Here is a 15,004-nt window from a genome sequence, read left to right as displayed (position 1 = left end):
GCCAAGGTTCAACGTGTGCTTTAAGATCTGCAGTGACTGCGCTTTTGTCACAACGTCCGTTTGTAGCTTGGTAGCCATGGTAAAACATATTCAGCATTATGTACGGCGAACTATTAGACAGAGTTACGACTTTTAAATGTCGGCATTGTTGCCGGGAGGTATATGCCGGGGACAGTGTTGCACCCGCAAGTCTGTACACCTGATGGTAGTGTCTATGCAGACAGCCCCCCGCGATACAAATGGAGAGTAAAACCTACTTGCATCGCCAAACCAGTTGACAGCTCCAAGCAGTAGTGTCCAGCATGAGTGCAGGGTTTTCTTTCACGGTTCCGTGCAGGGTAGCAGGCCAGTTGAGATTTGGAGTTTGCCCTGTGCAGCGGCTGAGAGGGACACTGACACGGCCCGGAACCACCACCAGACAATATAGCGACATGGAAATCCAACTCCTTAACATTAGGCGCTCTAGCCACCGGAAGCTCGGTAGAAGATTTGCGGCGTCACTCTGAAGTGACACTGGGGTCACTGGCACGCGGGCGATTATCAGACCACTTGGTGGAATAGAGTGCTTCTATTTCTTTGCTAGTGTACACACGTTTCCTAAGAGGCTTGAACTCACCTATTCCATGATATGTTAACCAAAATTACACTCCTAGGTATATCCACATTGCCTTTTTCTTGAAAAGTATATGCTGCGTGCTGGATCTGTGCCTATTAACACGGGGAATGGAGAAGACAAACCCCGGCGCACCTGCAGTGGCACCCTGCCGTGCAGCTATTTCGCGCCGCTGTTCGATGCTGCTAGCGTCGATGTAACCGGGAGACGGGGCCGCTCACAAATAGAGAAGCCTTGCTGTTTAACGCTTTGGAAAAATTCGTCAACTGCTTTTTAGAACCGGGGAAGCCGTCGTCTAACAAAAACTGCTCGGACATTCGTGCTGTGAATCGCACCGGGACCGTCCTTCGAGCTGCTTAACGAAGACTTACGGCTAGCGGAAAATCCCTCCCTAAGCAGTTCACCCTCTCGTCTTGGACTGTACCTTATCTCAGCAATGCCCGTGGCTTCGAAGTGATACTATATACATTTCTCGTTTTGATGTTATATTACGTGGAGAGATAGCTGCTTTCTGAACAGCGCGCCAACCAGCGGCGGCGATGGTGAGTCCCCAGTGCGTGGGCATGCTCACGGGGGTGAATGCTAGGTCGTCTTCGTCACAAGCTGCGGTGTCTGTGGAAGTCTCCTCCCTGTGGCCCGAAGTATCGGTGGGTGGTTTCCACCGAGGCATATCGTTAGGGACCCCCCGCGCCAGCTGTCGAGCCTCGGTGGAGGTTCAAGCCGGTACAGGTGGAGCGACGAATGTGCATTCCGACACTACCTTCACGGCACTGTTTTAGTCCAGTCGACGGCTAAGCTCGGAGAACTCGCTGGTATGCTGATGTGCAACCTGTCGTTTGCAGTTGGCCCGCGGCGACGATGATCTCTGTGCCTCCTTCTACCGGAGTGCCAATATGCAGAGAAGTTACGCTGACAGCGGCGGGTAGGTGCCATATACTCGGTCCAAGTGTAGCTATGCACTCGGGGAAGAGAAAGGCCCAATACAATCCCAGGTACAACCCCGTTTTAGGAGGCGGACAGTCTAGGGCTTTACTGAATAGTACATTGACGGTTCGACGCGCGGAGCAATGATGGATGGCAGTGCTGTTCTCGACATTGCAGCAGATACGCACGAAAACTACAAAGTCGCAAACCTAATGATTATGGAGGGAAGGCAATTTTGGAATGTCGTTCTATGTCTGTGGCTTGCTTCGTCAGTGTTCCTGCAAGTTCCAGGGGAGATCTGAGGAGATACATGCCCGGTTACAACCCATCGGAACTGACTGACAAGGGCAGAGTAAGAAATGCGAATCACGTGGCTGATTCCTGCAGACCAGTTTCTTCTCAGAAATATTGCAAGTTCTCCCGAACAGTTCTCGGTTGCGCTCGTATGAATGCTCAATGATGCTATACTTCCGGCTGTGCTGCTCTGAAACGTCAGGGATGGAATGTTAACCACTGTACAATCAGGCGCGAAAATGACCGTCTGAAAGCTGAAAACAGGAGGTATGTTTCGCATAAGGGACAAACAGGCACCGCAGCACAGGGGGAGGGGGGAGGAGGGGGTCGCGATATTTTGTGGATCGAGTACGAAAGGCCGCAGGATACCAGATCGTGCCGGCTTGTGCCCGTCATGCAAAGTACTGGCCACGCGCCACGCTGAGACATACCCCGTTCTTTTTCTTGTGCGGTGGCGGTGTCGCTCAATTGCAGCATAGCAAGAGATTTCGATCGACTGTATCGGCGCGCGCATGCGGCCGAAGTGCAGCTGAATAATTTGAAGGTGAACTGTCAATTTAACAAGCGTTTTATCGTCGGCAACAGTAGCGGCGGGAATCGACTCGCACCACTAAAGTAGCTTTTCACAAAAAGAGGACTTCGTGTCCGCTGAAGTCTTACACGGTTCTGGATCTGTCAACAGGCAACTGTTTCGCTGGTGAAGCATTGCGTGGCTCATAACGTAGAGCAGCTGCATAGTAGGTAGCCGCTATAAAGTGTATGCGGGTGTATAGCTACATACCGGTGAACCTTCTGTCGGGCTGTCTGATGTTTAGGCTGCAGCAAGCAGGAACCTGCTTAGTGGAACGAGTTACAGTGTCATGCAGCTTGTGAAGCTTGCAACAAACCTTCTCGAACTTTTGGCCAAGCAACCGGAACAGCCATGCATCAATGCTGTTCCAGATGCGCTGGCATTTCTATCCGACTGTCACGTTGTAAGCCTTTTGCTAATGCTCGTGTTGTACGGTAGCAACGCATACGTGATGCTGACGCGTGGCTGCCAAAAACAGTTGTGTGTTCTGTGCCTATACGGTAGTTGGCTGCCCGTGCACGCTTGATCGCAGCATCACCCATTGACTAAGCGGTCGCAGTTCCATCCTTCTAGAGCCCCCATGCTTGCAAAGTTGCGCATGTGCTAGGAAGGCCGACATGCAAAAGTATAAAACAACGCTTTCACCGCCTCATGCTGATAAAACACTTGAGCAAGGCTTAACTTTGAAGCGTGCAGAGACGTAACTCACCAATACGGAGGTAAAACGTGAGATGCCGTCGCGCGGTTGTTTGTTCTCTGCCTCTGATGCTTGTCATCTGCTCAGAGAGACAGGCGATTATTTGCAGCGGGAGAGAAACTGAAGCGTTTGCTACAATACCCAGGGCGGTTGGCAGCTGATGTAGGTGGCAACCGGCGTGGTGGGAGACACAGATAGTGGAGGGGACGACAGGGAGAAGTCTTTTCACGTCAGATTCTGTCATCGCGAAGGGCATCGTATGCTGATATTTCACCGGTTGCACGGGCTTGCTGATTCCATGTCCTGCGGCGGACGATAGGAATCCTTCGGCGTTTCGGTCCCGAGCCGTGTGGCGCGCAGAGAACATTGAGTACTTCCGCCAATATCGTATGCCTATGGTGGTGGGCCTTTAGGAGGACAAGGAAGCGAAAACACGCCCTCTAGGACGGCCGGCTGCAGACGGTACGCCAACGTGATCGGTTCATATGTACGAAATCTCTGGGGTGGTTGCAAGTGTTCTATGGTTTTTCTTGTGCGCGAATTGTTGTGTGGTCTCACTCACTTGGTAAATTGTCTGTGTTAGGCGCTGATAGGTGTTATTAATGTTTTTAGCGGGACCAGAGTTCCGGCCACTCATGTTTCACGAATTGTATCCGAGGAAACTGAGTTACAAATTATCATTGATGTTGACATCAAGAATGTTTTCTGCAATCTACGGCCTCACGAGACTTAATGTTGAAGCTTTGTCGGCGTACACAACTGTCCGAGCCACTGCTGCGTTAACGAAAAACGGTAAAAGACTGTCCCCGTCTGCCCCTCACCGAATAGCAAATTGGCGTACTTTGATGTTCATTGTGAGCTGCATTGCAATGACGGGTTGAGGCACTTGCTGTTCCGGAGGCGGGCCATCGGGCCCAGTTCCATATGGATTTTAGAGTGATACAATTGCGGTTTGTGTTGTCCTGTCTCTATAGTTGCACCGGATCTCAAATGGCTCGCGACAGTTTCTGATGATCTCTCGTGGCTGAAATGGGCAGATCAGTAAGCTAATAACGATTTGGCGCCTTCACTGCTTCACGACGTTGTCGTGTCTCGTTGCAGCCAGCGAGTTACGGCTGCGAACTCTTTTTCCCGTGGTAGCGTCTTTCAGTGACATGTATTTGGCTCAAGAATAAGCAGTAATGACGGCAGACAGACAGTGCAGGCCCTGGGCCTCTATGACCGACCTTGTTCCAGCATAGCTTTTATAGTCTGCTGCGACGAGGTGGGCACCGGAGGCATCAAAGTGTCAAACAGCTTTCTGGTATTGAGGGCCATGGAATCGTTTCTCTAGCAAGCAACTCCTGTCCTTCTGCTTGTTTTTGTGCTGCAGGTGGGATATCATGCCGGTGGACTTGCGGTGGGTATCGATCGCAGTAGACGACCGTACCCTTCTGCTTCATCGATTTTTGTGGGCTCGCGCTCCTGTCGACCTTCGGTACCTGACGGTTGTGTCTGGTAACATGGACTGGCTTTACATTGGGCGTAAGGTTACAGCAAACTGCATCTGACTGTCTTAAGTATATCCACTTTTAGCAGGCGCGCAGCAGCGAGTGGTCCCCAACTGCCCAACAACAAACCAGCTTAAGGCACATTCAATATTTAGTTAACAGTGGGGCGACTTGCATCGGCAAATGAAATGGCACACGCCAGCCCACCAATATTGCCACCACAGAACACTCCACTCTCGAGCAGTCTGTGTGTTTGAACTCATAAGTAGCCATAAGATGAGACGGGGACATTCCATTTTGCTTACCACGTGAGAGAGACATGCCAGCTCTCATCACGTAGGTTTTCGTTTTTCTTTGCGGCCATTTGACAGCTGATAGGTGGCGCGCCACCCCGATGCAAGTTCGCCTACGCGCGATTGCGCATAATGATCCTGCTGCCATCCGACCTGCTATGGCAGAGGCCTCATCGTACAATCTTGAGCGGGACGAGGTCTGCGGCGAAGACAGTAAGTGCACCAACCTGACGCTAACGCACACGCGTAGCTTCCGTCCCACTTTGGTCGTTGATTGATTCAAGCCCATGCCGTCCAAACTGCACAGGCACCTGGGGCATGATGCGCAAAGGTAAGTAATAATACACGCTTATGAACAGGCTGTGTTTCCGTTGACTTACGCTTGTGTGAGTCTGCTTTTGCTTGGATCATGGATGACTGATACAGAGCTGAGCCTGCCCGTCCTGCCGGCTCACCATTCACCAGGAGAAGATCTCGATTTAACTCTGAGGATTAACCTGTCACCCGCTGACATAATCATCTCGTCAGAGAAGAGAGGGCTAGCACCGACACTCCAAGGAGTTGGAGTCGAGAGTGAGGAAACAAAAGGCAAGAACGTCGGCGCTTCAGAGACAAATGATCCATCGGGAAAAGTCTCCAGCATACCCACGGCTTCAAGCAAGACCCCCCCGAGTGACGCCTCTGGCGGGTCTACTAAAACAGGAGGGACTAAAACTGTACCTTCGCCTCTTTCAAAAACAGCTGCATCACTCAAAGCTGATACAACTGCGCCTGCGCAGTCTGCACCTGCTACTGATGGGGCTGCAGCACCCAAAGGCGTCCCACTCGGGAAAAAAGCGAGCCCTTCAATTAAGGAAGGCGGATCTATATCTGACTTAGGCAAGAAGGCCAACGTTGGTCCGAAAGCAAACGAAGATGTGTCGCTCAAGACGACCGATATACCAAAGACAGGAAAAGGCCCACCTGTAGGCAAGAAGGCGCCAGGCCCGCTGGGAGTAAAGGGCGGGACGCCACTGCCCCCACCTGAAGAAGGAGCACATGGAGTGGCATCAGGATTTGCAACTCCAAAAGGACCGATCGCACCCCCTAAACCTGCGGGCGGAAATCCGGCAAAACTGCCTGGTGCGGGGCCTCCTGCAAAGAAGGGTCCTCCTCTGGGTAAGGGCCTACCACCAGCTGCGGCGAAGGCGTCTCCTGCGGGTGGCGACGAGGCAAAGGAGCCGGGCGCGGGTCCTCCTGCAAAGAAGGGTCCTCCTCTGGGTAAGGGCCTACCACCAGCTGCGGCGAAGGCGTCTCCTGCGGGTGGCGACGAGGCAAAGGAGCAGGGCGCGGGGCCTCCTGCAAAGAAGGGTCCTCCTCTGGGTAAGGGCCTACCACCAGCTGCGGCGAAGGCGTCTCCTGCGGGTGGCGACGAGGCAAAGGAGCCGGGCGCGGGGCCTCCTGCAAAGAAGGGTCCTCCTCTGGGTAAGGGCCTACCACCAGCTGCGGCGAAGGTGCCTCCTGCGGGTGGCGACGAGGCAAAGGAGCAGGGCGCGGGGCCTCCTGCAAAGAAGGGTCCTCCTCTGGGTAAGGGCCTACCACCAGCTGCGGCGAAGGCGTCTCCTGCGGGTGGCGACGAGGCAAAGGAGCCGGGCGCGGGGCCTCCTGCAAAGAAGGGTCCTCCTCTGGGTAAGGGCCTACCACCAGCTGCGGCGAAGGCGTCTCCTGCGGGTGGCGACGAGGCAAAGGAGCCGGGCGCGGGTCCTCCTGCAAAGAAGAGTCCTCCTCTGGGTAAGGGCCTACCACCAGCTGCGGCGAAGGCGTCTCCTGCGGGTGGCGACGAGGCAAAGGAGCCGGGCGCGGGGCCTCCTGCAAAGAAGGGTCCTCCTCTGGGTAAGGGCCTACCACCAGCTGCGGCGAAGGCGTCTCCTGCGGGTGGCGACGAGGCAAAGGAGCCGGGCGCGGGGCCTCCTGCAAAGAAGGGTCCTCCTCTGGGTAAGGGCCTACCACCAGCTGCGGCGAAGGCGTCTCCTGCGGGTGGCGACGAGGCAAAGGAGCCGGGCGCGGGGCCTCCTGCAAAGAAGGGTCCTCCTCTGGGTAAGGGCCTACCACCAGCTGCGGCGAAGGCGTCTCCTGCGGGTGGCGACGAGGCAAAGGAGCCGGGCGCGGGGCCTCCTGCAAAGAAGGGTCCTCCTCTGGGTAAGGGCCTACCACCAGCTGCGGCGAAGGCGTCTCCTGCGGGTGGCGACGAGGCAAAGGAGCCGGGCGCGGGGCCTCCTGCTATGAAGGGCCTGCCGCTCGGCAAGGGTCCGCCGCTCAGCAAGGGACCGGTCGCAGGGAAAACAACAGCCCCAGCAGGAGGGGCACCTACCACCAAGGTACGTCCAACTAGGCGTCTGTCCGTTGGCACAGGAGGGTAGCGCATGTGATATTTAGAGGTGTCTGTCGTCAGTATATCCCAGAGCAGACTGCCTGATGTGCAGACTAGCCGACCGTTAATCGGCCTCGAATTCCCATACATCGCGGATCCATTTTGGGGGAGTATTTGTTCTTTCATCTGTGTGTCAGCATTGCAGAATGATAATTCAGAATATGCAGCGGTTGTGGCTTGGTGCGTGTGTAGGCTGACGACGGGTCAGCGACGAAGGGGCCACCCAACGGTCTTCCGAAAGGAAAAGCACCACCGAAAAGTACGTTACATGGGAGGTGTGAGCGATCGCGTAACATTATTTCAAGGACGAAATAAACCGACATAGGACGGGTGGAGAAGAGACAATCGCATTTAGAATTGTTCTGCGTCTCCAGGCATTTGATACAGTGCTTGCGTCTGGCAGGTGATACCCCGTGCAGTACGAGACGCAAAAGGCATACGGAAGGCCTACGGTGGTCTGGAACTCACGGTGTTCTGGCGTGAGTGTGTGCCCGTGATAGCAGAACAGGCAGACTAGCCCTCTACTCGACAGAACAAAACCCTCACGTATATATCCGGTAGGAGAAGTCAGAGCTGTATTCACAGAAGGAACAAGACGTCGGCGACGCTACCTTTGGTTGCTTTGCGAGTGCAGGCAAGGGGTTCCTGTGAGTTATGAAGAGCTTTCACGTCTCCACTGCGCCCCTGTGTTGCGCATCGCCCTTTTTGAAAGCCTGATTTGGACAGAATTCACATCAGGGGGCATGTAATGCCCAAGATCAAACGCGAGTACCATGCGTTACAACGCCAGCGCCACAGATGGCCTGCTGGAGCGTGAAGCGCGGTACTAAGAATCATGCGTGACAAGGACTACAGTGTGCTGCAGCAACCATGGTTTCGTTCCGTGTGATGCATGTGGTGACACAAGATCCCGGGTCCACCGACTCTCATAGAATACAGCTGTCATTCTCATATGTTGTGGAAGAACTGTGGTCTATATTGTGTTCGAACGGAAAGGTGTAACAGCATGACTTTTCTCCAGGCATTTGCATTCCTAAACAGTTATGAGACCACGGGCGCTGCCATTGAAGGGCTGTTTGTGCAGCACGTTCTTTCTGCCCATGTTCCCACGCATGTTAAATGCCCAGCTATTTTATGCCAAGAGTCTTGCAAAGAACATTCCTGAATGTAGCCATCTTGAAAGAATGCCAGTGATGTTTGAGTGAATGAACAGCAGTTGCTGTCTCAGTGGGGCACGAGCAATTCTACCCTTTTTTGGTATTCCTGAATGGTGTTGCGTGCGTCCTGGAAGTGATCATCGGTCCAAGGACAAGACAACCCTCAACGCGCACTGATGTGCGCCGTGGCTCTGCCGTTAGCGTATCCTCGGCATCTTGCTGCATTCTAGTCCCAGGGGACACACGGAAATCCAGGCAGGACATGCAACGAATACGCATATGTGCAGCAGCCAAGATGGACAAAAGTCCCGGCGAACGCCCGGCCGTTCGATTTTCGAGTCACGTCAGGCTCTAACGCGCCTCAGGGTTTCTCAGAGGCGAGGTGTGACGCTCATGGGTAAACGAAGGGCGGGGGGCCACCGCAGCACTTGCACGACAACTTGCATTCATCAAAGGCATCGATCGTGTTTAGGTCGTACCACTACGATATTATGGAAGCTACAATACAAAATAATTAGCGCTATGCTCAACACATGAGACGTAAAACAGTTTCGACACTTGTTCCCTCGGGCCGCAGAAATGCGGCCGAAAGTCGATTTTTACGAGTTTTCCGCCCATCCAGCGTCATGCGCTGTTCTTCACGCAGCCACACGATTCTCTCCCACCGGCAATCTCACGAGCGTAGCTCCGGAACCAATATCGTGGAACGAAACGTCTGCGCTCGAGCCGCAAACAGAGTTTTCAAGGACGTACCCAAGCGATCTGGTATATCCTGTGTCGATGCCGTACTTGAGGGTTACGCCAATGCGCCCAGCGTTGCCCAGCCCCACCGTGAAGATCGCACGGCCTATCGCACCTTCAAGTGGATATGTAATGGCTTCTGATTGACTACCCCCAGCAATACTCAGCACGCTCTCAGAAATATTCACAGTGAACTGGTCACAAGAGCCAATGGTTACGTTTAGCGCTGGTGATTCAACGCCAAGCACTAGCTGCTCTCCTTGTTTCAGTTGCATATCCGCCTTGTCATCAGCGACGGTTTGACCACCTGGTAGATGCGCCCTGTGACTATCGACGTCCTTCACTCCCGCTGCATTGAACACTCCCTCGTCCGAATCACCCGCTGTTTGATCATCAGTCCCTTGCTGTTCCTGTCGGTCTCTCTCCTCACTCTCACGGCCTTTCTTCAGCAATTCATAATCATCTGTGTCGGCAGTCGTTTCATCCTCTGTTGACTTTTCAGACTCGGGCCCTACTTGAGATCCTTTGTTCCCCATTATAAGATGCTTATCCTCTGCAACGCACTCTGGAGGATTTTGCTCCGTCCGAAAGCACCTCTGCCCTGCGGGACACGGATCTTTGACAGCCTCGATCGCCTTCCGAATGTTTATGTCGTGCGAGAGGTGTTGTCCATCCAGCTCCGTTGATGTCCCTGAAAAAGGCAAAAAAAGTGTAATCAGGTACACACCATCGACGTTCCAGTCGGAATCGGTGGACCAAGGAGGCCCGACGACAAAGATGGACTGAGTCGACAAACCCGGTCATTCGATCTGGACGGCAACGCCCATGGGAACACCATACGCCCTGAAACCTTTGATAACATGAACGCGGAGGCATTAACTTTCTAATCGAGTATTCCAGCTGGTCGCCTAGGACGCGAGTAAGAATACCACTTCTGAAACATTGCACCTACCATACGAATGCCCCAACCGCCAGCGTTTGGTTGCCTGCGTCGCCCGCCGGCACTAGAACAGAACACTCCATGTTTCGAGTTCGAGCATAACATTGCACACGGTTCAAGGCTGATTTACACAGTAATATGGCCTGAAAGATGACCTTAAAAACTCAGGCTGGCGCCGTCGCCAGGATTTTACTAAACCCATCATCCTTCCTCTTCCTCCTTCCCGCTCAGTGTGTCAACACCAACATCTGCCGTGCGCCTCTGCAACTCACCTTTTCGCCCCCCTGGACACGATTCGACGTCCCCGCAATTGCTCACACAGCTTGCGTCGACAGAGAACAACAGTTTTTTCTGAAAACGAAACAAAACAACAGCGAGTAGTACTACAATGGTCAACGCCAGAACGCACTCGCTTCTGCAGACCATACAGAACCGCATAACGAAGCAGTTACCACTTTAAAAGAGTCTACTGCGCTCACTGCAGCCTTCAGTCGCAGTCCGATCATGCCGTAGCACACACACAAAAACTGGTACTTCACCGCTTGGGTGTGAAGCGCTGTAACGGATAAGACAACCAGTCCGCTCTCTTTCTCCACGAGCACGTTCAGATTTTTTATCCCGCCTTCGCCTTTCCTCCACCGATTCACCTCCCATGATTAACAAACGCCAGGTGAAACTCACAGATCGAAATATTCCATGAGCATTCATGTTCTCACCGGATCGTAACATCTCCAAGCTACACGATCCTCATCCCGAAGGCCTTTGGTCTTCCTCGCCACAGTTCCCGCGAAAGAGGCTTGACAGAACTTGTTGGCGGCAGCTTGGTAAGGACTACAGAAACGTGGCTTCATCTCCTCAATCAATGCCGTCAACGCTTTGTTGCGCGTCACATGAACTGTGGTCGACGGGTCAACTGCGCCTTCGCACCGGATCTCGACGCCGCAGTTGTCCACACAGGTCAGGAAATTATCTTCTTCATCTTCGGCGAGCAAAATAGAGGCTTCGTAGCATCGCCACTCGTGGGTAGGCTGATTCGGAAGGCCCCGGCCTCTACGCGCCACTACCTTGCTATCTTCGCCGCATGTCTGGTCGTCCCCCTCCTTACACCTCTCAGCAAAGAATTCCTGGCATCGCGCGTCTAGAGCGGCTTGGAGTGAAGTAGCGGCATTCACAGCGGATTCTGTTGAAACGTAGTGCAAGCCACAACACCGCATATAACAACAGCACTCCGGCATCTACCACCCGTCGAAAGAGTAAATGGCTGGCGAGTAGCTGCTTTCCACTGTGGCCGCAAAGAAGACAAGCAGCCCGGCTGTATTCCACGCACTTCGTCTTGATTCCTTTCCGCTTCATCTGTCGCTCCCGCGGCTACAAACAGCGACGTCAGATGGTTAACTTGGTAGGAGTCATAATTGTTCATTTGGATGCTCACCTTCTGGGCCGGCGCGCCGCCCGTTTCTATCAACGCACGCCGGAGGGTTTTGGTCCGTCGGAAGACAAACGTCTTCTGAAGAACACGGCTCCTCCACCGTCGCGATTACATCAAGAATAGAGGCCTGAAGCGTGTAGTGCTGCCGGTCGAGATCCGTCCGCGTCCCTTAAGCAAGAAAACAGAAATGAGACAGATAGAAAGGGCACACAGTATAATGCTACCAGGTTCATCATAGGATGCTGCCGGGTTCATCATAGGATGCTGATTCTAGACATCAGGAACAGAACACGGCTGATATATGAGTTCATCAAGAGCAATTCACTGAGCTTTAACAACCACAGCTGCCAATCTAAACAGCGCTGCAAATGACCGCAATGACGACACCGCATTCGCAAGTCAACCTACGGTCATTTATATGAACTGTCTTTCACATTCTCCGCCCACACTCACCTGCGCGACCTCCTGGGCAAGACCATGAATGTCCGCAGTTGCTTATGCACTCCCCGTAAATAGAGAACAACAAACTCCCCTGCAAACAAGAACCAAAGAACAGCGTACTATAATGGTCAACGCCAGAACGCACTCGCTTCTGCAGACCATACAGAACCGCATAACGAAGCAGTTACCACTTTAAAAGAGTCTACTGCGCTCACTGCAGCCTTCAGTCGCAGTCCGATCATGCCGAAGCACACACACAAAAACTGGTACTTCACCGCTTGGGTGTGAAGCGCTGTAACGGATAAGACAACCAGTCCGCTCTCTTTCTCCACGAGCACGTTCAGATTTTTTATCCCGCCTTCGCCTTTCCTCCACCGATTCACCTCCCATGATTAACAAACGCCAGGTGAAACTCACAGATCGAAATATTCCATGAGCATTCATGTTCTCACCGGTTCGTAACATCTCCAAATAATAGGATCATCGTCTCCAAAGCCTTTGGTCTTCCTCGCCACAGTTCCCGCGAAAGAGGCTTGACAGAACTTGTTGGCGGCAGCTTGGTAAGGACTACAGAAAAGTGGTATCGTCTCCTGGATCAACGTCGACAGCTCATCATGGCGAGTTACATGGACGGTTTTCTGCCAGTCAACTCCGCCACTGCACTGGATCTCGGCGCCACAGTTGTCCACACAAGTCAGGAAATTATTTGTTTCCGCTTCAGGGAGCAACACAGAGGCTTTGTAGCATCGCCACTCGTGGGTAGGCTGAAACGGACGGCCGAGGCCTTTCCGCGCCACGACATCGATATCTTGGCCACATGTTTCGTGTAAGCCCCCCTTGCACGCCTCGACGAAGAATTCTCGACATCTCTCATCCAGGACTTCTTGCAGAGATCGCGCAGAAGGTGAAGGGCTGAAGGCTGCAGAGACGCAAGCAAAGAATTCGGGTGTATGAAGAGGACGCCATTGGACACACCACTTCAAACGCGATTTCGGAGACCACATAATATGCAGGAGAACTGGGAAAGACTCCACACACGGTGTGCTGGAACATCGACCCCTTTCGGTAGCCAGCTAAGTTTCACGTCCATCCATCGATTGTTCTCTCTCGCGGCGCGGCAACCGAGACTGCTTGAATCGACCTAGCAACAGGCAGTGCCGATGCTCCGATCATCGACGCTACCGAGCCGCCCATCATGATTAGCTGAGTGGATGCATACCTCGTCCCTGTGGAAGACCTCCAAGCCCAAACAAAACAGAAAGAAATATCGCACAAGGCCGGGATTGCTTCATTTTCTGTATACGGATGGTGAATGATTCGTGTACTACATTAGAGATGCGTGATTGATTGCTGTGGCGAAGATTCGGCAGCCACACAACACAGGGGAAAGAACTGGAACGTGCCAGAAAAGTTAAGATATTGGCGATGGCCTTTCTCTCCTGCAGATCATCCACCCGACGCGAGATTACGCAGTCAGCGACGCATCAGAGACGAATCGGCGCTGTGGCGCCGTCGCAATTCACTGCAACGCCGCCGAGAGAATCTGCCAAGCCCGCACACGCTTTTCGTTGGACCCCGTGACAACGTGTAGCGTCTCCTTCGTCTTAGACGACTGTAGTGCATGCTTCGACGAATGCGACGTCAAAGTAGCGTCAACAGGCAATGATGCCAATGGCAGGAGGCTCGTCTCGCCTGGATAGCGCTCATCACAAAGATGAAGACGACCTCAGAGCACGAGTTGTTTTCGATGTCAGTTGCAATTCGTGCGTGACGGTATGTCCGCCGATCACGTAGATCCTCTGTCACACACGAGTTTGTTGAATCAGAGGGCGAGGAGCAAGTAAGAGTGGTAGCACAACTCGCTGCCGAGCTGGGGAAGAGAAGTGACAGCGACAGCCCCGCGCCGTAGTTCCGGCCTAGACGAAACCTTCACACCTCCGATATCTTCGTGTACACGCCACCGCAATAACGACCTTACTCGTATCGCCTTCTGCTCGTACTCTCGCGCCTCTCGTGTATTCCATAGGACGGCGTATCCACCGTAACAGAAACTGTCCCCAGCGATTGGAGACAGTTCCCGCAACCGATTTTGGGTCCCTAAACCCTAAACTGAGGTGGTGATCCAACGGCAGAAACGTGCGCTGAGTGAGAATTTTATGAAGCGGTATTCCAAATGTTCTACAGTGTGGATGCAGCAGCTTGAGGCTGGAGAGCGCCAAATTCTTACGTTACCCTGGCCGCGTTAATCCTCCGGCGCCGCCGTACACGAGTATCTAAGCACGAGTGTACTTTGAAGGCAGTGTCAGCACCATTATATCTCACGGCATTTCCAGCGCGATAACCCCTAAACAGCAGTAGTGCGAGACGCGCGTACAACAGTGAAACCATGTCTCCTGAAGATAGTCGCCCACGGTGCGCAGGTCTCACTCAGTAATGCCGGCTGTGAGCCCCGTTACGCCGAGAATCCGATCTCACGTCTCGGCTCCAGAACCACGTATGAACCGATTCCGCACCTGGCAGCTGGGGGTTTAGGTAACAAAATATACATCCAAAGCTTTGCTTGTTCCCCCTTTTTCCCCGTCCGCGACTGCCACCTTCCCGACAGCGCACACCCCGTTGCAGCCTCCCGGGCGGGACGCCGCATGCAAACCCATGATGAGACCGACTGCGCAGTTTTGGGTTTTTCTCACCGTTTGACGCACAAAGCTTGCACACACCGGCAGTCGACCGTAGAATCCATCACAGTGATGTACTGCATGCCTCATTGTCTCGGATCCGACAGAATGCCCCACGTTGTCTCATACCCCGTCCGACGGGAGTAGGTGACTTAACGGGTGCGAATCCACGCCAGGCTCACGAAAATATCGCTTTCATGTCATGAGCTTAGCCCATGATATCCCGAAGTCTCGAGCCGTCCCTTGCCACAGGTCGCCCACTCTGATGCAGTTTTTGTTTCGTCTGCTTTCTACCGAATAGCGAGGACTTGTCATCTCTCAACTGCGTA

At 53.4% G+C, this 15,004-nt stretch overlaps 2 protein-coding genes across 2 annotated transcripts; one reads left to right on the top strand and one right to left on the bottom strand.

Annotated features, from left to right (window-relative positions):
• Window positions 1–1,506: 1,506 nt before the first annotated feature.
• BESB_019110 (uncharacterized protein) lies at window positions 1,507–7,809 on the top strand (the record flags this gene model as incomplete). Its single annotated transcript, XM_029360620.1, has 13 exons — window positions 1,507–1,535; window positions 1,811–1,889; window positions 2,034–2,098; window positions 2,306–2,375; window positions 2,647–2,805; window positions 3,187–3,261; window positions 3,513–3,561; window positions 4,074–4,140; window positions 4,472–4,623; window positions 4,961–5,095; window positions 5,309–7,239; window positions 7,485–7,551; window positions 7,712–7,809. 13 exons carry the CDS (start codon window positions 1,507–1,509, stop codon window positions 7,807–7,809), a joined length of 2,976 nt encoding a protein of 991 aa, XP_029215979.1.
• A 1,278-nt stretch (window positions 7,810–9,087) lies between these two features.
• Window positions 9,088–13,292, bottom strand: BESB_019100 (microneme protein MIC1; the record flags this gene model as incomplete). Its single annotated transcript, XM_029360619.1, has 7 exons — window positions 9,088–9,881; window positions 10,403–10,481; window positions 10,847–11,310; window positions 11,563–11,727; window positions 12,013–12,091; window positions 12,453–12,919; window positions 13,220–13,292. The coding sequence occupies 7 exons, from the start codon at window positions 13,290–13,292 to the stop codon at window positions 9,088–9,090; spliced, it is 2,121 nt and encodes a 706-aa protein (XP_029215978.1).
• Between the last annotated feature and the right edge of the window lie 1,712 nt (window positions 13,293–15,004).

The sequence above is a fragment of the Besnoitia besnoiti genome, chromosome XI (assembly GCF_002563875.1).
Source record: "Besnoitia besnoiti strain Bb-Ger1 chromosome XI, whole genome shotgun sequence".
NCBI lineage: Eukaryota > Apicomplexa > Conoidasida > Eucoccidiorida > Sarcocystidae > Besnoitia > Besnoitia besnoiti.
Note: the sequence above shows the minus strand (reverse complement) of the source record. Positions and strands in the feature narration are given on the sequence as shown.